This window comes from Erigeron canadensis, chromosome 1 (genome assembly GCF_010389155.1).
Source record: "Erigeron canadensis isolate Cc75 chromosome 1, C_canadensis_v1, whole genome shotgun sequence".
NCBI classification, from domain to species: Eukaryota; Viridiplantae; Streptophyta; class Magnoliopsida; order Asterales; family Asteraceae; genus Erigeron; species Erigeron canadensis.
This window is the reverse complement of record NC_057761.1, coordinates 917,360-939,618: the sequence shown is the minus strand read 5'-3', so window position 1 is coordinate 939,618 and position 22,259 is coordinate 917,360. Positions and strand designations below refer to the sequence as shown.

General features: G+C 35.1%; 2 protein-coding genes and 1 pseudogene across 2 annotated transcripts; 2 read left to right on the top strand and 1 right to left on the bottom strand.

The window, feature by feature from the left end:
• Positions 1–920: 920 nt before the first annotated feature.
• On the top strand, positions 921–1,828 carry LOC122583036 (U4/U6 small nuclear ribonucleoprotein Prp31 homolog). The gene is made up of 3 exons (XM_043755478.1): positions 921–1,570; positions 1,664–1,733; positions 1,820–1,828. The coding sequence occupies exons 1-3, from the start codon at positions 921–923 to the stop codon at positions 1,826–1,828; spliced, it is 729 nt and encodes a 242-aa protein (XP_043611413.1).
• A 5,410-nt stretch (positions 1,829–7,238) lies between these two features.
• Positions 7,239–8,084, top strand: LOC122582936. The gene has a single exon (XM_043755371.1). The coding sequence runs from the start codon at positions 7,239–7,241 to the stop codon at positions 8,082–8,084; it is 846 nt and encodes a 281-aa protein (XP_043611306.1).
• Positions 8,085–16,981: 8,897 nt separating this feature from the next.
• LOC122585211 lies at positions 16,982–22,259 on the bottom strand (annotated as a pseudogene).

The following is a 22,259-nucleotide window of genomic DNA, read 5'->3' as shown; positions in this document are numbered from 1 at the left end:
TACTTTCAACTTGAGGGTCAAATTAAGAGTTTCTTAGCCATTAGATAAAATTCAAGAGTTAAGATGTAAAGATGATCTTTTAATCTTGGCCTTTGATTTTCATTCAATGGTCAAGATCCCTTCAACTTGACTCAAGTTGGAGTTTCAACTCAAGGGAATCCTCGTACTATATACTTTCTATACTTGAAGATACAAAATTATACCATTTGAAAAATGAAAACAAAATGAAACATAAAAAATTGCAATATAGTTTCTAAGAATTATTTTATTATATAAAAAAAAACAATTAGTGTAGTAATAAACATACACGTGTATCGTTGAGCCAATCACACAAATGTTTCAATTCTTCAAAAGTTCAAAGTGTTTGTAATAAAATACTCAATTGGGATGGGCCAAATGCTACAAAATTTCACATTCTTTGTGAATGTACATGGATATATTACTTACCAATGGAGTTTCTAGGGTGGGCCGTGACCCTTCCTAAGTCTCAAGTGGCTTCGCCACTGCATTTTCCATTGGGGCTCACATGCGGCTCCTATACCCGTGGTGCAACCCACTAGACGAAACCGCACATACGACGACGATGTTGCCACATATACCCATTGCAAAACTAGTCCAGTTTTACTTACATCAATATTTCCATTATGATGTATAGTCAAAATTGGAAGATAACTAGAGATTTTATTTCGTATTATATGTGATTTAAAAAAAAAAAATTTTTTACAGTGTTAGAAGAAATTTATATTCTTTTCATATGCTAATATAAGCTTTTTACTTTTAGTATTGGTAGGGTCTTTAACTTTGGGAGGATCCACCTGGGTTCGAGTACCACTTCTCACATTTGTGAGGGTAGATTAATAAGGATTTTTCGAGAGTCCTGGTTTGGTATACGTGTAATTTAGGAGTAGGAGTAGAATAAAATGCCGTTAAAAAAAAAGGAGCTTTATATAGAAAATGAGATTGAAATCATTAATAAATTCATTCGTGATAAGTACCGCCTCAAGTTTCCTGAGCTCGGGTCTCTTGTGCACCACCCTATCGATTATGCACGTGTGGTCAAGAAGATAGGGAATGAAGTTGACTTAACCCTTGTGGATCTTGAAGGGCTGCTGCCATCAGCCGTCATTATGGTTGTTTCTGTTACGGCATCTACCACCAGTGGGAAACCTCTTCCTGAGGATGTTCTTCAGAAGACCATCGAGGCTTGTGATCGAGCCCTTACACTGGATGCATCAAAAAAGAAAGTTCTGGATTTTGTTGAAAGCAGAATGGGCTACATTGCTCCGAATCTTTCTGCCATTGTTGGGAGTGCGGTTGCTGCCAAACTCATGGGGACAGCTGGCGGTCTTTCGTCACTAGCAAAGATGCCGGCATGTAATGTTCAGATTCTAGGTGCCAAAAAGAAGAATTTGGCTGGTTTTTCTACTGCATCATCTCATGAGGAAATTCGCGAGAAGATTGAAAAGTGGCAAGAGCCGCCTCCTGCAAAGCAACCTAAACCACTTCCAGTCCCTGATTCTGAACCTAAGAAGAAAAGAGGTGGTTGTCGCCTACGTAAGATAAAGGAGAGGTGTGTACTCTCCTGATTAATGCACATAGCTATTTTTTCTTTTTCTACATTTCCTCATTATTGTGCTCACCTCTCTAACCTTCCTTTAATCAGATATGCTATTACGGATATGCGAAAGTTGGCAAACAGAATGCAGTTGGAATTCCTGAAGAGAGCTCACTTGGTAAGTAATTTTTTTCATCATTAAAAGTAGTGTTGTTTATATTGGCAAAAGTTAAAAAGTGTTAACATGAAAAATTGATACCATAGGAGCCTTGAGTGCCGGTCTGTAAGGGTCCCTAGGATACACTTAGAGGTGTAACTGATCCCAGCCAAATTCGAGCTTGATAATACTCAAGCTCAGCCTTTTCATTTTAAGTTCGAGCTTGAGCTTGGCTTTGCTCGAATTGAGTGTTAATTTGAAGCTCAAACTTTGGTATTGACTCGATTACTAGGCTCGAGCTTGGATCGTGATCTACTTAGTTTTTTAAACAAGCTTTGAATAAGCTTCACTCGAATCTTGACTTGTAATTTTATTATTTTTATAATGTTACTAGTGAAAAGATGAACGAATACCTTTTTAATTTACAAGCCTAATAGTTGAAGTATATATTTAATATAGCTTTTGATTTAGTAAAATCAAAGTCACATGTAGTGTTTGAAGATCGACATGTAGGAATTGGCTTGGGAAGGAAAGGCTCTTTCTTTTTTATTTACGAGCGACTTAGGGGCCGTTTGGTTCGCAGAATGTTTTTAAAGGAATTGAAATCTGACGAAGAAATTAAAATTTGAGGGAATTAGAATCCAAAAGTTTTAAAGTATGTCATGTGTTTAGTTGTTAGAATTCAATGGAATTCAGATAAAGAAATTAAAATTTAAAGTATATCAAAAGATCAAATTACCCTTTTTTTAAATTTTTATTTTTCAATTTAACAATTTTATTAATATCACTACACATCTTTTATATTAAAAAACTTTTATATAATAAACATAATGTATTTGCTGTTCTAAAAAAAATAAACATAATGTATATTAATTAATGGTAGATGTCTAGATCAGTACAACCCCACATGACTTTTTTTTTCATCTCTCCCAAAAGGTCACCAACACACCTGCAAATCTTGTTCCCTTTTTCTTTTGCTCGAACAAAATTTACTTTACTCATCATATGAAATTGTTTAATAAACCAAACAATATCTTCATCTATCCCAACCCTAAATCAAACAACCGTAAATAATAAACAACTATTGTTTAACCAAAAAAAAGGATTGACTTTGAAATGGGGGCGGCCGGAAATCATGAGTAGCGACGGCGGCCGGAAATCATGAGCGATGACGACATTAAGAGGGCAGATTTGGTGGTGGTGGTGGATGGTGGTTAACATCCAGCGGTTAATCAAATCATGGTAGGCTTAAAATTTTTGTGGTTAGTTGTTACTTGTAAGAGGGCATTTTAGTAAAGATGAATGAATTTCTTTGAATGTTGAGCATTCCATTAGATTATTGAAGGAATTGGAAATTCCATATTTCAAGGAATTTGATGGAATTTTTTAGATTGCAATCCCATATTTTTCCCAACCAAACAAGTGAAAGAATAGAATTTAAATTCCAATTCTTATGAATTCCAAGGGATTCCAATGAACCAAACACCCCCAGGATGAACTTCCACCTACCTTATAATTTTTTAACTTTCCAATGGCCCATCCCACATTGGTTCCATAAATAATGTAGCAGATAATGTTTTCCACACTAGAAGGATTAACAGGATTATTGCTTTCTTTGTGATCTCCTTAACCAAAACAGATTAACTGGCTTTGAGATGTTAAATCTACTGAATAATAGACATACATGACACAAAATGGACAGCCCTTTAGAGTATTTTTGATCTCATTCCAAGTTGCTAAACTATGTACATTCTTTTCAATTATCATCATCTACTGATTAGAAAACAATCTCTTACGGCTTTACCTATCAAGTTACAATCGCATCTTGCTCCCGCCACTACCATTATAATAAGCTCACTTTCGCGTGCCAACTCTAATAGTCCAATACTCACCTCATGGCTTCATCCCAACTTTACACTCATCCCTATTCTAACTGCCATGCTAGAAGAACCAAACAGAACTTGGAACAACATCCAGCTTTATGAGAAACTTGTTATTGATATTAAAGAAAATGCTCTCTGTAGACTGTAGTATGATACTATGATAATTGTGACCTCTGCTACTGACCTTAGCAACTATCAGAAAACCGGTTTAAAATATATTGCCTGTCATGTAGCTGTTCTGTTGCCCAGCACTACTTGTGCAAACCCAAATCAACATTTATTATTTACTATGTGTTGTTAATATCTCAACGAAGACTTTGGTGCGCTAGAAGGATATCTGTGATAGTGTATTTTTTTTTGGTAAGGCAATATCTGTGATAGTGTATTGCGTAGTAAACTGCAACTAGTGATCTTTATATTGTGCTTCTGGCCTTCTGTAGATATAGTTTAGGACACAATCAAATTCTAACCCATTAAACGATACACCATTAGATCTTGACACTCGTACCTGCTATTAGAACTTAGATCCAACCTTGTAATGTCTTTTTATCCCCCCATTTACATCTCACCTGTCTCATTTTACTTAACAATATCTTCGTACTTATCTATACAATTGATAATTTTTTTTGGCACTAAAAAGGCTCTGAAACACTAGTAGCCACTAGTATTACTTTCTTGAGATCTAATAGTAAAGCTTTTTCTTAAACGTTGGTGTTGTCTCTTTGATTATAGGCGATGGACTAAGAGAAGGATATGGTATGCTTGGTCAAGCTGGAAATGAGAAGTTGCGTGTATCAGTTGGTCAGAGCAAGCTTGCTGCCAAAGCTGCCAAGAAGTAATATAGTAGCGGTGGGGGGTAACCTCTGGTTTGACTTCATGTTTGGCTTTCACACCTGTGCAGGTTTGTTTTCTCTTACCATTTGCTCACAAGTGAAAAGATGAATTTGGAAAGCTGTTCATAACCCATTGTTCATTTGCGCAGGGCATCGATCTCATAGATCCCCAGGCAGATGCTAATAGACTTGGGAGTGGAATGCAGAGCACATATTTCTCAGAAACGGGAACCTTTTCAAAGATCAGAAGAATTTGAATCACATGGCTATCTAGAAAAGCTTGCACACTTTGATTTCGTTTTATAAGGTGGAATTGAATACTAAATAGCAGCATATACTTATTTGGACCTGGTACTTGTGAAAAGAGCTATGTAAAGCATATGCTTTATTATCCACCCCACTGAATCAGAAAAGGTGAAATTTGTGTTATAAGGAGATCTTATTCTTTTCTACTCAAGTATCTTATAAAGTTATAACTTATACATTCAGATGTCTATGATGCAGAGATGACCATGTTATATTATCTTTGTCATTGTAGTTTTGCAAGTAAATGATGTGTTTCGTATGCTGACGAAAGGATATAGTTACAACGGTAGCTTCTGTTAACGTAATGATCTATAAGATGTATGCATTTGAATATACTACTGGTAAGTTAAACCAATTTGCCCATTTGATCAACTTTTCTAGTGACTTCAACCCATTTTCCCTTGTAGATAAATCGGTTAAATAGTTAGCTTCTATTCTCTTGAATGATTGATATCTGGAAAGGTTTATCGACACCATTTAAACTTGCTATTGGACAATAGATACGGTTTGAGAAATGTTTTACGTGCACTACCTTGGCATTATGTGTGATCACGTATGTATTTACATATACATTAACAAGAATGGTATATATATATTAATAAAATATATTTTGTGTAAACGAAATATATAAGTTTATTTATGTAAGGTCAAACAAATGACAACAAGTCATTATATGTTGCTAATTAGCCTAGTCGACCATATATATTGTAAATATATACATATGATTATGACAAGTTTGTATTGGCAGTGAAAGAGGAGCCCAACTCTCTGGCTTACTAATATAAAAACTCAACCCATTGGCCTCATAAAGGGATATACCCATCTAAGTTGGAGGACACTCACTTGTCCATTTAGGCTATAAGCAACTTCCTCACAAAGAAAAAGAATACATTCCCTAGATACTACAAAAAAATCTCCCTCTCATCAAAGAACGAGAATCAGAGGCAGAGGTCACAACTCACAGAAACTCATTCTCTCACTCATACAATCAATCATTCATAGCCTAAAAACACATCCATTTCTATCCTCCAAAGATCGAAACATCTCTTTGGGAAGATCATCATCCACCTTAGATTCGTGAAGAAAATTTAGTAGGTTTGCACTACATAGTAGGAGATTTTGATGATCTTCGTGGTTAAATCCATTCGTGATTGAGCTTAACAATCAATGCTCAAACAATGTGCATTTAAACTGCTGCTTTAACACGTTGTTCAGATCAGTGGTGAATAATTATACTCACTGGCTTTGTAATGATGTGAAGTTAGCTGCTGTTGCATCTTATCGTGAAACAAAATGTTTTAGTACAATGCAATTATAAGTGCATGGATAATTTTCAATTTATTTTACCCATCAAAATTCAGTTGGTCAGAGCAGAGCAAGCTTGCTGCCAAAGTTGCCAAGAAGTATATATGCTATTTCAATGTTGTATATGTTTTTCTTTTGTTTTCCGAATGATAAGTTCTCATCGTATATGTTTGACTTCAAGTCTGGCTTTCACACCTGGGTAGCCACTGCCAGGTAGGTTTGTTTCTCTTACCATTTGCTCGGATGAATTTGTTGGAAATATAATTAGTTTAAGACTTAAGGGGTTTAAAGTGTTATTAGGACAAAGAGGAAAAGATACGTCTGTTCAAGGAAAAGGGCCAACTGTTTTGGGCCTCACACAAACAGACAGACGCGACTATACAAAAGGACATGGCGCTTGTGAATCAACACAACACTTTAGGGATAACCGCCAAAAGTATCTAGTATAAATAGAAGTAGATTTCATTCAGTTTGGTATCCAACTTTGTAATCAAATCGTTACAGTGATTGTAAACATATTTGATTCAATATAATTGTGTGATTCAATTATATACTTTTTTCTTCAATTCAATAATCATACCTGGGCATCAGTGGCATTAAAGCTAAGGTTAAGATTCAGGCTTGAAGAATCGTTGCAGATTGGATCAACAGGATCAGCGAGTAATCGAGATTTTCTGTTCTAGAAGAACTGAAACAGAGTCGGTGATTTTTGTGAAGAAAATCATTTGAAGAGGCTGTTTGTTTGTGATAAACAAACCACCAGAAACTTGATATTGAAAGGATCGAGTGAGTCGATCAAAACAAACGGAAGAATCGAGTGATTTGATTTTGAAGTACAACGAGAAACAGGGACGATTTGCTATTGTTTGCGGTGTGAAGCCACAAACAGGGGGCGACGGTTTCTTATTATTCATAGAAGAAGACACAGAAGGCGGAAGAAATTGGATTCGATTGATTTTTACTTTTGATCTTCGACAACAACAAGAAGAAAAGAAAAGGAACGGAAGGAGATAAAGATAGAGGCACAATATTGGTGAAAGGAAACAAAAGTCAAAGACTAATTTGGTGTTCACGTGGGATAGAAGGATACAGGTTTTATCCTTTTAATTTCCATTCATCTTATAGTAACCATAGTAATTTTAGAAGGAATCCATATTAGTTTTTAGTTTTAAGTTTTAAGAAGAAAAAATATAGAAACCATGTTGGGTTCAAGCAGTAACAACAACGATAATGCACTTGGGGGATTATTGACACACTTTCAGTGCCCGGTTTTAAATTCTACAAATTACCCAGTTTGGGCTATTCGTTTCAAAACTATTTTAGAAACAAACGGTATATGGGAAATTATAGAACCAGGCACTGGAACCGATGTGAAGAAAAACAAGGCCGCGATGGCATATATATTTCAAGCGTTATCAGAAGATCTAGTTTTACAAGTTGCAAGTTGTAAGACCGCAAAAGAAGTGTGGGATGCACTTAAGACAAGATATGTTGGAGAAGATCGAGTACAAAAGGCAAGATTGCAAACACTCAAATCGGAGTTTGATTTGCAAATGAACGAGGAAGAGACAATCAATGCATTTACCGCGAAGATAAATGAGATTGTCACTAAGGCAGCAAATTTGGGTTCAACATTTGATCAACCAAGTTTAGTACAAAAACTTTTGAATTCCGTACCAGATAGGTTTATACAAATTGTTGCATCCATCGAGCAACACTGCGATCTTGACGAAATGGCGCTAGATGACGCGATAGGAAGATTGAAGGCTTTCGAGGAGAGAACAAAGTTTAAGAAGAATAAAGAAAGCGACAATCAAAACAAGTTATTGTTGACACGTCACAACAATAATATTAATCAAGGAAGGCGTTTTGGGAAACGTGGACAAGATTCGTCGAGAGGACGAGGCAGAGGGAAATATAAAGGCGAAGGACACAACTCAGAAGATTTAGAAGGAAACGACAACAAACCGCGAAGGAATGTTGATAAGTCGCAGATAGATTGCTACAAGTGTGGAAGCACCATAGTTTCTCCATCAAAGTCTTGATATGATACTCGGGGCTGCCACCAAGGTAAGTCAATGAGTGAGCCATCCTATCTTCTATAACTACCAAATCAGTTTCACTCAACAAATTCTGACCAAAAAACTCCATTACAAAGGCCTCTACATGTTTATCAACAGTTTGCCCAGTTTGTTGCTCACTGGGTATTTGTTGTTGATGTTGAACGGGCTCCTGTCGCCTATGTTGTTGTTGTTGCTCTTGCTGGAACTTTAGTGCCACAAAGTAATAAGGTGCACCATCGATATATACTAGTCTCATCCCATTAGACTTGTTAATATACATTCGAGCCTTCGTTGCAGGCACATCCGTTATAACAGAATGCAACGCTGAAGTATGCACATCACAACTATGAATTCTGCCATGCTTTAACTTACCAGCATAACAGAATCGACTCTTCTCCAAGTTCTCTCCAATATGTCTGACCCATTCCTCAACACCACTTGTCTTCTCATTCAACCAATTAACACCACTGGTCTCTTCATTCTTAATGTCATTCCAACCCGGTTTCCAACCGAATGAATTGATGCTTTTGCTATTATCTTGGCAGTCCAAAATCTTTTCACTAAATAGATTCATTCCGTTCTTATCTTGGCAGTCCAAAAACTTTTCACTAAAGAGATTCATTTCATTCTTCAACAATGTGATAGTTCTTACATTAGTAACAATATGTAACCATCCCGGTTTCCAACCAAAAATTTCCATAGCAATTTCCCTATTTAAGACTCCTTTCTTCAAAGATTTTTGTCCCCAAAAACACCACAATACACAATATCACCAGAAGATTGGAATGCCAAAACCTCACCAAGGCTATTCTTGACTAACACATCTAAACTTAAACTGCCAAAATCATCCATAAACTCCCTAAAAACAAATGAAATCACCGTGAGAAGAGAAGAGTTCATAGAAGGGGAAGAAGTTGTATCAATATTCATATCTGATATACAAATGAGGAGAAATACACATATATATTCTCAAACCGACCTAACAGCCCATCTATCTAATTTGCCATTTTCAGTCCCTCTAGTATCACTTATTCCACTAATAGATAGACTATATTTTGTTATGTAACAGACTTTTGCTGATTAAATTCGTTGTATAAAATTATTTGGGGTTTTATCATTTTGAGATTATGTGTCTGATCAATATGTTTTATTCTTTACTAGCTTTGTACCGGCGATGTCGCGAAGCATTGGAAAAAAATTGGTTAAGTGGTGGTACCGTGTTATTACATGAATGTATGATTCAACTCAAGTGTTTCTTATTCCGGCTGAAAGTGTAAACCGCCGTTTTTGTTTTAGAGTGAGCGTTTTTTATGTTGATTAACTATTAAATCCAGTAACGCAAGTGAGCTTTTTTTGTATACTATGTGAGCAACTGCAGGGAAGAAGGGGCACGCATAAGATTTTTTTTAAGACTATTTTTGAAATTTTAGTGATAAAGTGTTTGATGGTAGTATAAATTAAGAGGGTAAATTAGAGATTTTAAAGGTAGAGTGTTAAATTTTAGGGGGTAGTTTGTTTATATAGATATATAGTATAGAAAAGAGTTTGAGGGTTTCTCATTTTTTGGGATTATATGTTTGAGTTAATTGCAAAATTGGCCTCTGTGGTTTGTACATTTTAGCAATAATGGTCCTCTTTTGAGTATTGTTGCAAAGGAGGTCTTTATTTAAGAAGTTTTTGAACGATTGGTCCCTTTTTAACAAGACCGTGAATGGATTTCGTCATGCCTCCACGTGGTCATATCTATAACTACTTATAAAACAAACAAGGTATTCTATTTTTGGAATCTCTTAATTTCCTAAAACATTTATAGCATACATCTTTGATTTACTAAATTACCTACATTAACTCCTTAAATCACATGAATTAATTTAAGTCAATTATTTATCTTATTGAAAGGACCAAACTCAACTCGACGATTTTATAAGATTTTTTTTTTAAAGGAAGTTACTCAATTATAAATCTGGACAAATATATTTACCAAAACTCGTTATAAAAGATAACTCACAAAAATTAGAAATTTCGGCATGACCCGTTCGTAAAATTGACATAAAAAATCTGTTATGGATTATAATTTTTCAAAATCCATTTAATCATAATCACTACATTACTGTTACAAAATGATCTATTATAAGTAAACGAAAACTCTTTGAATCTAACAGTCGACTTAACAACAATTTTACCAAAATGACATATCATGAGCCAAGATCAAGAGGGCTATTACGGGTTCTATGCATCAATACCATTTTTTCGTCATAGCTATTACTTCAATAATCTTCAAAGCATTAAATCTTGTTTCCATAACCGGGACAACCTATAAAAAGGGTAAACAACTAAAAAGTAAACAAAGCTTAGTGAATAATCTTGCATACGTTTATACATACGAAGGAGGGCAATGCACAAAGGTCTATTGCATATAGACTATGACACCGTCGTGCCATATCTATAATACTCACCTTTGTGTCAACGCATTACATGGATCCATATAAGCAAAATGATTACAATCACAATCACATATATCAATAACAATGCTCCACATGAGCTATGGCCACCAATTAGGCTTGTAATCAAAACGGCCCCTACATGGGCATAACGCCAAATCAATTACCACACATGGAAACTGCTCGACATCGTATGGTAATTGACCCTAGGCATATATAAAACAAGAAAACTCACCTCCTCCGCGACAACCAAAATCATAAATCAAGATGACCGCAAGAATACCAATTATGTATGCTTCAACCTAGCAACAAATCACACACGCATATAGGATCATCTATCACATACTAGGCCGTCTAGCTATAATCACTAGTATTTCAACACCCAACCCATCACTTACAATCTTATACTAATCTTGGGTTGGTTCATCAAACATGTATCTCTTATATCATTTTCATTTGACCAAAACTTACTTTCGTACCAAAATCGTCATTTTTATATTTGACCAAGCAGACTTCAAACAAGCATAACTCAAGTTCCACTCATTATTTTTACTTGATTCAAGTGGCCAAATTTAGATGATACATATACCTACATTTTATCTTTAGTGACCAACATGTGAATTGTCTTTCAAAGGTGACTTCTGGTCGTTTTAAAAACCAACACTGTTGTTGAAAACAGCTATGACCTTACTGACTTCAAATGACCATAACTTGAGTTCTACACCATATATTGACCTCATTCCAGTGAAACAATTTACTTAACACACTTAGGTACATTTTATATTCAGTGACCAAGACATGAATTAACTCGTAAGAATGTGCTTTACCCGTTTTAATGACAGACGCAGAATCAGTTTTGCTGAAAGATCAGCATGGCACCCCTAATTTCAAAAATTCATATCTAGAGTTCTACTTCGTCTTTTTAACCCATTCCAGTGGCAAATTTGAGCTAACACAATAACCTACATTTTCTTTTTAGGACTCAACAAGTGAAAATTCTGTCATGGGGGTGATTTACACGTGACAAGGTCAGGGACATAATCTGTCAAACTTGTTCTCATTAGTATTCATCAAAATCTAACATGTACCCTACTAAAAACCCTAAATTTGATTAAATTACAATTACCCTAACTTGCATTATAGAAATTACGTCATTTTTATGAAAACCCCCAAATTTACCAAATATAATTGATTGCATGAACCTTAATTCTTAAAGAAATCAATAATTAGAATTAGGTTATGAAAATTGTTACCTCAAGAACTCAAGGAATTAGACTTGAATTAAAATATCCTCTTTCTCCCTTTTCTCTCTTGGAATTCGGCCAGCCCCCCACCAACAACATAATCCCTAATTTTAATTTTGATGAATGAAGATTATTATTACATTCTTAGAGAAATTCTTGAATTATTTGGAAGGATTAGAATTAAGGTAAAGATGGAATGAAGAAAAAAATGAATAATGAAAAGGGTTGGTGGAGGAATTGTGATTCAACAAAAAGAAAAGAAGTGTCTGGCAACTCTTCTAAGTGCCAAGACCCAAATGAGCTTTTGTGGTATTTTACCCGCTATCCGTTAAAGTTCCAACTAATTCAACCCCGTATCTAAAAATAAAATACTAGGAAACTATTTTAATGGTAAAGTATAATAAAGGTTAATTCTCATTGGCCTAAAATTTTTAGGATGTTACACTTATTCGGCGTCGTTGCCACTACAAGTCGCCACTGTCACCACCGACACGCCGCGGCCCACAGTCAACTACACCACCGCATTGCCCGGGTATCCGTCTAGTGTATATAACCCAAAGGGTTGAAACTTGATTGATAATATGATATACCCCAAAGGTATGCAATGTAATTAACCCTAATTAACTCTCTTTATTAAATTTTCTTATTACATATAAAGGTATTCTAGTCAATAAAGGTGAAAACACTCTTCTTACAAGTATATCATGGCTTTTGGGAGTTTTGACTAAAATTTTAATCGATTAAACGCAAAACCTATTTAAGTAATTCTCTTAAAAGTGTTTTAGTACGCAAACCCTATCGATTTCAGACAATTGAAATGACAGAAGACGCTTCCATATGAGGGTGCCTCACTCTTAATAGTTTGAAGTACTTTTGCCATCAGCCATCGTTATAGTTTTCCCACTACAAGATAAACCATTAGTGGGAAACCGCTTCTTGAGGATGATCTTCACAAGACCAACGAGGCTTGTGATCTAAGCTTTTATCTGGTTTGACTTCAAGTTTGGCTTTCATTTTATCTTTAGCATTTTCTCATAAGTGAAATGATGATTTTGGAAGGTTGTTCATAACCCAATGTTCGTTTGCACAGGGCATCGATCTCATAGATCCCAGACAGATGCTAATGGACTTGCATAGTAATGGAACTCAGAGCACATATTTAACAAAAATGGGAATGTTTTTAAAGATTAGGAGAACTTATCACATGGCACGTCTAGACTACTAGCTTGCACACTTTAATTTTATTTTTTAAGATAGAATTGAATACTGATATACACTAATATGTTGAGTATCTTATAACTTATGCATTCAAATGTCTATGTCATAGAGACGACCATGTTATTTTATCTTCGTTTATGGAGTTTTGTAAGTAACTGATTTGTTCAGTTTGATGACGAAGGTATATAGTTCCAGTGGTAGGTGACTATCTTCTAACTTAATGATCAATAAGATGTTGTAAGCATTTAAATATGCTATAGATAAGTTATTAAACCATTTTGCCCAATTGATAAACTTTAATTTCATCTTAATTACTTCAACCCATTTGCCAAGTAAAGGGGTTAAATCAACAGCCTCTATTCTTATGAATGGTTTTGATACCTCGAAAGGTTCATTGACATCATTGAAACTTACCATTGAACAAATGATTTTATAGTACTCGCTAGCTGTGAATCTAGCTGGAGCATTCTATTGCGAAAGCAGATGTAATACTTAACTTTCCTCTAACTTTGTAGCTTTGTGCAACACAATTATCTCTATAACATTTGTTACACCATAATAGTTGATAAACCAAGCACCCTTTTTTTTATTCACTAATTTAAATATTTTCAGTAAGATCCCTATAATACCATTAATGAAATTATTCACAACATACATTTCTCAACCTTTAAAATAATTATATCTTTTCGTCAATCACTTTTACATTAATTCTGTAACGCTAGCACCACTACCGCCGCCACCACCACCGTCACCACACCGCCACATCGTGAGGCATTTGTCTAGTAATTACATAATCAAACATAAATTTACAATATATGTGCGTAACTGAGAAACTTGAAATATGTTTAATTCGTGGAAAAATATAAACAATAAAAGTAGGTATTACATGATCTTTTATCAAACACACCAAAATTATAATTTTACATTCGTTATCTTATTATGTCACATAAATTACAGAAAAGTTTCATAAATTGTTGCTGGGCTTGCTGGCTTTATCAAATATCAATGGACCAATATTTGGACCTTAAGTGAGATGGAGCCCAAAAATGTACAGGGGTTTTTTCATAAGCCTGTCAAGGTTGGACACGCTGGGTCAATCTTTTCTGCACACCTATTATTACCTTTCATCATTTAATAAAATCACAGTATCATTATGATAAACTTGACTTCAAAATGTATTTGCAGTAGTCAATTAGGAGTATTATAGAAAAAAAGCAAAAAGAGTGTTAAAGTTGGTAGTTACTTTGGAACAAATTAACGAATATTAGTAAGGTGAACAATTCGTATAAGACTAGGTGTCTAAGTTGTATTACTAATACAGTAACGATTATTCCTAGTTTATAATAGTTTTAGTCTACGATAGATAAAATGTTGAGTAATAACGAGTTTTGAAAAAATAAATAATTATTTTAAAGGTCAGATGGAGTTGTGGATAATAAACATGGATAGAGCTAATATATTATTAACAATGTAAGTGTATTAGTTTTTTTTTATTAGTTTAATCGTTATTAGTACAGCTTATTATTATGAATCAAGGTATGCGTATATGTATTTCACTCTCGTAATAATTATGAGGAAATACCCACCATAATGCACGTCTATAGTGCTTGATTGTACAAGGGTTTATTTTATATTTTGGTGATTCTTCATTTCAAAGGTCAATAATTACTACTGAAAACGTGTTTAATCGATCATGCAAACATTTGTGTATATATAATTCTCTAATGATATTAATATTTTAGAAATTCATCAAGTTCAGATAAGTTTTTTCAATTATTTGTTTTTGTTACACCCTAGATATAAATTATTGCTCCTACAATATTACTAAATAAATATATATAAAATTGCCATGATGCTTCAGAGATACCTCCAGGTATTTAATATAAACTACTATATAATAATTTTATTCTCAATTTGCTTGATTAAATATATAAATTAGTTTCTTTCATTTCAAATTTAATTACTAATGTATATATTGACTAGATGTAAAACTGAAAAACTGTGCATTAACATCGCTCGCTTTAAGTCCTTGAGCATTAGCTCAATGGTTCAAATACCATCCCCTTATACATGAGGTCTTGAGTTCAAGTCTTAGGGGGAACATAAGGAAGTCCCTTTATAAGGGCTTAGCTTGAGTATACCCATGTTCAAGTCTGAGGGGGCAGGGTTTACCCCTATTAGTCGTCGTGCCTTTGGGCGGATTAGTAGGGGGTTTTCCCCCCATCGGGTATTTAAAATAGGCAATTCTACTTTGAGTGAGCTCTCTAGCGCGAACCCAGTTAAGACAACGTATGCTAGACCTTCCGCTGTCAAATCACGACACGAAGTTTCCAACGAAATTCACCTTTCAAAAGAAAAACCTCAGCCGCTTAAAAGGTACTTCCAGATAGTATCATTTTCTGAGCATTCTTTTCTTTACCTAAACATTTTAATATCAGGAACAAATAAAGAAAAAATTGCCTTTTACAAATAAAAGAAAGACGAATTGTCTTTTTGGTCTATGTGCCTACCTGGTATCACACCAATTGTAACTTTGATACAAACAGATATGTGAAAAGCCTTGTTTCTTATTCTTGTGGTATCACACCAGTTACATCCTTGGTCCAACAATAATATTCCGTTTAACTTCATCCGTTAATGCTTCCATATGCGTCTCACGTACGGGCAGAGTTACTATAATACTTAACGATCGCTTTAATCCCCCAAATATCTAAGCCCCAATATTTGTATACTATACTTAATGTTTAGATTTTGAGCTAAGTACCTTTTTCTATAAATTGCATTGCAATAACACTCTTATTGCAGTAATACTTGCTTTAGAGGTATTTTGTGAAAGTAAATGTGGAAAATTAAAATTTAGACATGAGCTATTTGTTTTATAATATAGTATAGATATAGATAAGTTGAAGTATTATATATATATATACTTCAGTGAGAACAATTTTAAAATAAGAACGGTGAGAACACTTAAAAAACATCATTTTGATGCATTAAAAGTCCATAAAACTAAAATAGTGCTTAACTAATTATCATTATTTAAGTGTATAACAACACATTGGCCTGTCAAAATCAAGGAAAACATGTTTTTTGTTTTGTGCATCCATCTTGGATGCATATTCTTCAAAATAATGCATCCACCAAAAAACGTGATTTTTTCGATTTTGACGGATCAATGTGTTGTTAAACACTTAAATAATGATAATTAGTTATGCACTATGTAAGTTTTATGGACTTTTAATGCATCAAAAAGATGTTTTTTAAGTGTTCTCACCGTTCTTATTTTAAAACTGTTCTTATTTGATTGTCCCCCTATATATATATATTAATTAATGAACTAGACCCCAAAATTAATCTTGCTTAGAAGCTTAAAAAAATTTAAACCGACACTACGTAAGGGGTAGTTCAATTATTTAATAACGCCCCCATATACGACTTTCATCCCACCTAGTCCACTCCAATCGTTTTTTAGACTCATTGATATAATATTAAAACAAACAAACAAACTTGCTCATCCATATTAAAAGTCCCTCCAACTTTTACATGTGATGAGGATCAAACCCATGACTTTTATTTCTAGAAGCCAAAGTGTTTACCACTGATCCAAGTCATATTGCTTGGACGTCCAACATATTTTACCCACATTGATATAATGAAATCCCCAGGAGATATTCGATCAGTCTTAGTTGGACGTCCAACATATTTTACCCACATTGATATAATATTACTAATCCTTGTAATAATACGTTGCATAATGTCGTTTCTCATAAGTCTTAACTAATAAAGGCATACCGTTATGCTAGCTATTTCGTTCTGTCGTTCAGAACTATATAATATAATGTTCTTAGATTATACCAAAACTAGCAGGAAGTCAAATTACAAAAATGTCTTATTATTACTTTTAAATTCACAAAAAAATATGATTGAATACAAAGCTCAAGAAATAAAGTCTAGTGTTAAATCAAAGAAAATTATATTTTTAGTGATTGAAAACCATTTAACTGCTTGCCATCCGGGCAGTACCAACAAGTGATAACCTATCTTCAAAAACATCTATATATCCAAATGCATCTGTGCCCGGAGGGCATTCCAAGGCGGCTTCAAGTACTCGATGATGTACCTCGTGAGAATCAACAGAGTATTGTAAAAATTATTAGAGAGAATCAAGAACAAACAAAATAATTGTTATTAAGTCATATGATGAAACAATCATATGAATAGCAAAATAAGTTTTATTACAAGACACGAATATGAGAATACTCCATCAGATCGTGGTTGAAACGAATACAAGAAAACGATCCACATGATGCTTAGATTTTAAGTATATATCAAAAATTATGAATCAACTCTCTTTTGATCTTCTACTCTTCTCTCCTATAAAGAGAATGAGATATACCGTTGTATATAATCCAAGAATAACGGGTATTTTTGAAGTTATAACCCACACAACTTTGACCCCTCATCTTTAGGAAAAATACATTTGAGCCCTTCAACCATCTGTACGCTTCCAAAGAAAACCAAAGCTAAGATTGAAGAAACAATCATTTCTCAACAAGTATCCGCCTCTATGATCATGACCGCCTAAGCATACCTTCACACAACTGTATCGGTGAATCAACTCCATAACTTGATCATAATTCCACAAAAGTGCTTGTCTCGAATTAGCGCCAGGATCTAGAGGAACGTGGTAGCATACGACAACTTTTTGATTGAACTTGGTCGCGTCTTGAAGAGTGTCGTCTAACCATTTCAATTGCTCTTTCCCTACTCCACCATTGAACTTAAGAAACCTTCTCTCAAGACCAATTAATCCTTCTGGACTATTTTTCTCCTCATTTGGATTCTTCTCCCTTAACAATTTCACGGCTTCAATCGTGTGAGGATGATCACGAGGCCAACCAATAGCACTAATATCATAACTATCAAGAACAACAAATCTATACTCGGGGACGGGACAAAAATCATAGTAAGCGCGAGACTCACCACCAGGAATAATATCACCCAACAACAACCTACGGAAGCAACTCACTACGAGAAAGATTATAAAGACAGTGATTCCCAATCATATGATACACATTCCCATCAAACTTATCAAACTCTTTGACTACTTTGTTGACAGCATTCAAAGATTGATCTTTAGGACAGTGCCCATCAACAATGTCCCCAAGATTCATCGAAAAGCTAATAATTTTGTGATCGTGTTCCATGTTTGTATCGCCTTTTGCAACACACGAATGCTGTTTCTGTAATACCGAGGAACGCCACCAAATGTCAGGAATGTCGGCATACTGAACATCAGTGATAACCCCAAATGAAAACAGAGGTTGCTTTCCTTGTGATACTAATCCATTTGGGTACCCCATTGTTACGAATTAATAGTTTTACTTTAGTTTTGGGGTCGATATGTAAAAAAATAAATAAGTCAGGGGGTGTTTGTGTCAATTAATTTGAATGTTTATTAGAGTCGTTAGTTAAGCGGTTAGTGAGTCAAAATCAGTCAACGACTGATTTCCTTTGTATAAATACCCAATATTGTGATCAATTGAATGCAGACTTGATAATCAACATAATTCATTCTCTTTCTCTAAATTCTCTGTATCATTTTGGTATCAGAGCCTCTGAAGTGGAGCGCTTCCGATATCCATCACCGGATTTCATCTCCAATCACGATTCCGATTAGGTTTCCGACGACTTCAATAGATTCTCTTTTCTCTAAAATCAATGCCGCCAGATACTCGCAATCAGGATTACGAACGATTACAGAAGGAATTCGCACAAGCTTAAAAGGATTTAGCTACTCAGATCAATTCATCATTATCGATGCGAGCTACAATTGAAGAATTGACAAAGGAGGTGGAAATATTGAAGAATCAACGACAGTTAGCGACAACACGAAATGACAGTGAACGTATGAGTGTTAATAAGCTAACTCGGCTTGAATTTCCTAGGTTCAATGGCAATGATGTTGATTCATGGTTATATAAGTGTGATCACTTCTTCACCATTGATGAAACTCTAGAAACAAGCAAAGTGAGATACGCAGCAGTTCATATGGATGGCAGAGCACTCTCATGGCATCTAGGTTACATGAGAACAATTGGTAAGGCTATGGAAGCTATTTTGTGGACTGATTATGTTAAATCCATAACTGCTAGGTTTTCCAACACTACAATGGAGGATCCTATGGCTTCATTGAAGGCTCTCACTCAAACAGGGGAATTGGATGCTTATTGTGATGAATTTGATGCATTACTCACTAAGGTTAGTCTTCCTGAAGATCATACTGTTAGTTGCTTTATTGAAGGATTGAAGCCTGAAATTAAGTGTCCTCTAAGAATGTTTAAGCCAAAAACACTTAAGGATACTTATGTTTTAGCAAAATTACCGAATGATAGTAATAAATCCTTAGGAAAAGCTTCAAGAGGAAGTAGTAGTTATGGAGATAAAGGTGGAGGAGTTAGAAACATACCTCAGTTAACAAATGCTTCAAAACAACCTATATTAGCCACACCTCTGAATTCAGTGCCCTCTAATGCCTTAGTTCCAGCCAAAATGACAAATAAACATTTGGAAGAAAAGAGATCTAGAGGTGAATGTTTCTATTGTAGTGAGAAATTTGTGCCAGGACATATTAAAGTTTGTAAAGGAAAGAAACAATTCTTTTTTATAGAGGTGGAGGAAGGAATAGATAATGAGGTGCATATGCAAGGGGAGGTGGAATGTAGAGAAATTGTTGTGAGTAATCCTGAGCAGGCTGTAGTGATTCAAGGTGAACCTCAAATTTCATTGAATGCAATTTTAGGTATTCCTTCTTATTCCACTATGCAAGTAGTTGGAACTATAGGTACCAGAAATTTGCATATTTTAGTAGACAGTGGAAGCACACACAATTTCATCAATAAAGCATTAACAGAAAAAACTAAGTGTGCTCTTACCCAGATTCCACATGTTAAAGTGTCAGTTGCTAATGGAAATGATATGGCCAATATGGATATGTGTAGAGCTTTTAAGTGGATGATGCAGACTGGTTCACTGCAGATATGTTATCATTAGATTTAAGGAATTATGATATAGTTTTGGGGGTTCAGTGGTTGGCTACTCTCAATGACATAGTTTGGAATTTTAAGAATTTGACTATGAGGTTTGTGTTGGGGGGTAAGCAGTTTGAGTTGAAAAGGGATAAGCAAACAAGGAGTCAGTTTGTGTTCTATGGAGAAATTGCACAGTATATTGACCACTCCTGGGGTGGTACAAGCTGAATTATTGACACTGACAGAACCTAATGGCTAAACCACTATGTGTCAACCAATACTTAAAGACTGCCAGTCAAATAGGAAATTAGAGGAGTTATTGGAAAAATTTGAAGATATATTTCAAGTGCCCAGGGGATTGCCACCACAGAGAATTTGTGATCATAAAATTCCTTTGAAAGATGATAAGGTTAATTTGAACCTTAAGCCATATAGATATGCAAAGACTCAGAAAGATGTGATAGAAGGTTTAACACAAGAATTACTGGACACTGGGGTGATTAGACATAGCAAGAGTCCTTTTGCTGCTCCAGTTGTGTTGGTAAAAAAGAAGGATGGCACATGGAGGATGTGCATAGACTATAGGCAGTTGAATGCAGCCACAGTTAAGGATGTATATCCAATTCCTTTGATAGAGGATCTTCTAGATGAATTGCAAGGGGCCACAATTTTTTCAAAACTGGACTTAAGGTCAGGCTATCATCAAATAAGAATGCACGAGCCAGACATTTATAAAACAGCCTTCAAAACTCATGCTGGTCACTTTGAGTTTTTAGTCCTTCCGTTTGGACTCACCAATGCCCCAGCAACCTTTCAGTCATTAATGAATGATGTGTTTAAAACCCTACTAAGGAAGTGTACTTTGGTATTTTTTGATGACATCTTGGTCTATAGTAAATCTTGGTCCAAGCATATGGAGGATTTGGAGTTAATATTATCTATTATGAGAGAAAATGATTTAAAGGCCAAGAGGAGTAAATGTGAATTTGCAGGAGAGAAGGTGGAATATTTAGGTCATGTGATTAATAAGGAAGGAGTAGCAACTGATCCAAAAAAGATACAAGCAATTATGGAGTGGCCTGCAGCTGTGAATGTGAAACAATTAAGAGGATTTTTGGGCCTAGCAGGGTACTACAGAAGATTTATAAGGCATTTTGGTATTATGGCTAAACCTCTCACAGAATTACTCAAAAAGAATAATTTCTCTTGGTCCACTGGAGCAGAAGAAGCTTTTAATCAACTGAAACTAACACTGAGCAAACCCCCAGTGTTAAGCCTCCCAGATTTCTCAAAGATCTTTGTTATTGAAACTGATGCTTCAGGAAAAGGGTTGGGTGTTGTTCTAATGCAGGATAAACACCCAATTGCTTTCATCAGCAAGGCTCTATCACCTAGACAACAAGCTTGGTCAGTCTATGAGAAGGAATTGTTGGCAATAATTTTGGCTGTGAAATAGTGGCACCATTATTTGATTAGTAATCATTTTATAATTCAAACTGACCACCACAGTTTAAAGTACCTCACTGGTCAAACAATTGTAACCCCTCTGCAACAAAAATGGTTATCTCAATTAATGAAATATGACTTTGAGATAGCCTACAAAAAGGGAGTTGATAATGTTGCAGCAGATGGCTTGTCTAGAGTGCAGGGTTTATCCTTGTTGCAAATGGGGGTGAGTACATTGGATCCTCTTTTGTTGGAAAAAATTAAGGAATCTTGGCAGTAGGATGATGATCTCTTGAAGGTGTTAGAAATTCTGCAAAGAGGTGGTGTGGTGAAAAATAGGACATGGGATGGTCAAATATTAAGGAGAAAAGGAAAAATTATGGTGGGCAGGGTAGCTAATTTGAGGAAGGAAATTATTTCCTTATTTCACTCATCTACAATTGGGGGTCATTCAGGAGTGGTACCTACATTAACCAGAATCAATGATCTATTCTATTGGAAGGGATGTGCTAAAGAAGTGAAAAGCTTTATAAAGGAATGTGCAGTGTGTCAGAGAATCAAGTATGAGCTGGTGCCATATCCAGGGTTATTACAACCTCTACCAACACCTCAATCTATATTCACTGATATCTCCATGGATTTTGTATCTGGCTTGCCAAGAATACAAGGTAAGGATACAATTTTTGTTGTGGTGGATAGATTGACCAAATTTGGTCATTTCATTCTTCTAAGTCATCCATACACAGCTACCACAGTGGCTAAGACCTTCATGGATAACAT

Excerpts from the sequence above, each read along its gene's own strand:
- LOC122583036 (XM_043755478.1), top strand. The coding sequence starts at position 921 with ATGCCGTTAAAAAAAAAGGAGCTTTATATAGAAAATGAGATTGAAATC. Across the intron at positions 1,571-1,663 it reads CTACGTAAGATAAAGGAGAG|ATATGCTATTACGGATATGC; the intron begins GTGTGTACTCTC and ends TCCTTTAATCAG.
- LOC122582936 (XM_043755371.1), top strand. The coding sequence starts at position 7,239 with ATGTTGGGTTCAAGCAGTAACAACAACGATAATGCACTTGGGGGATTA.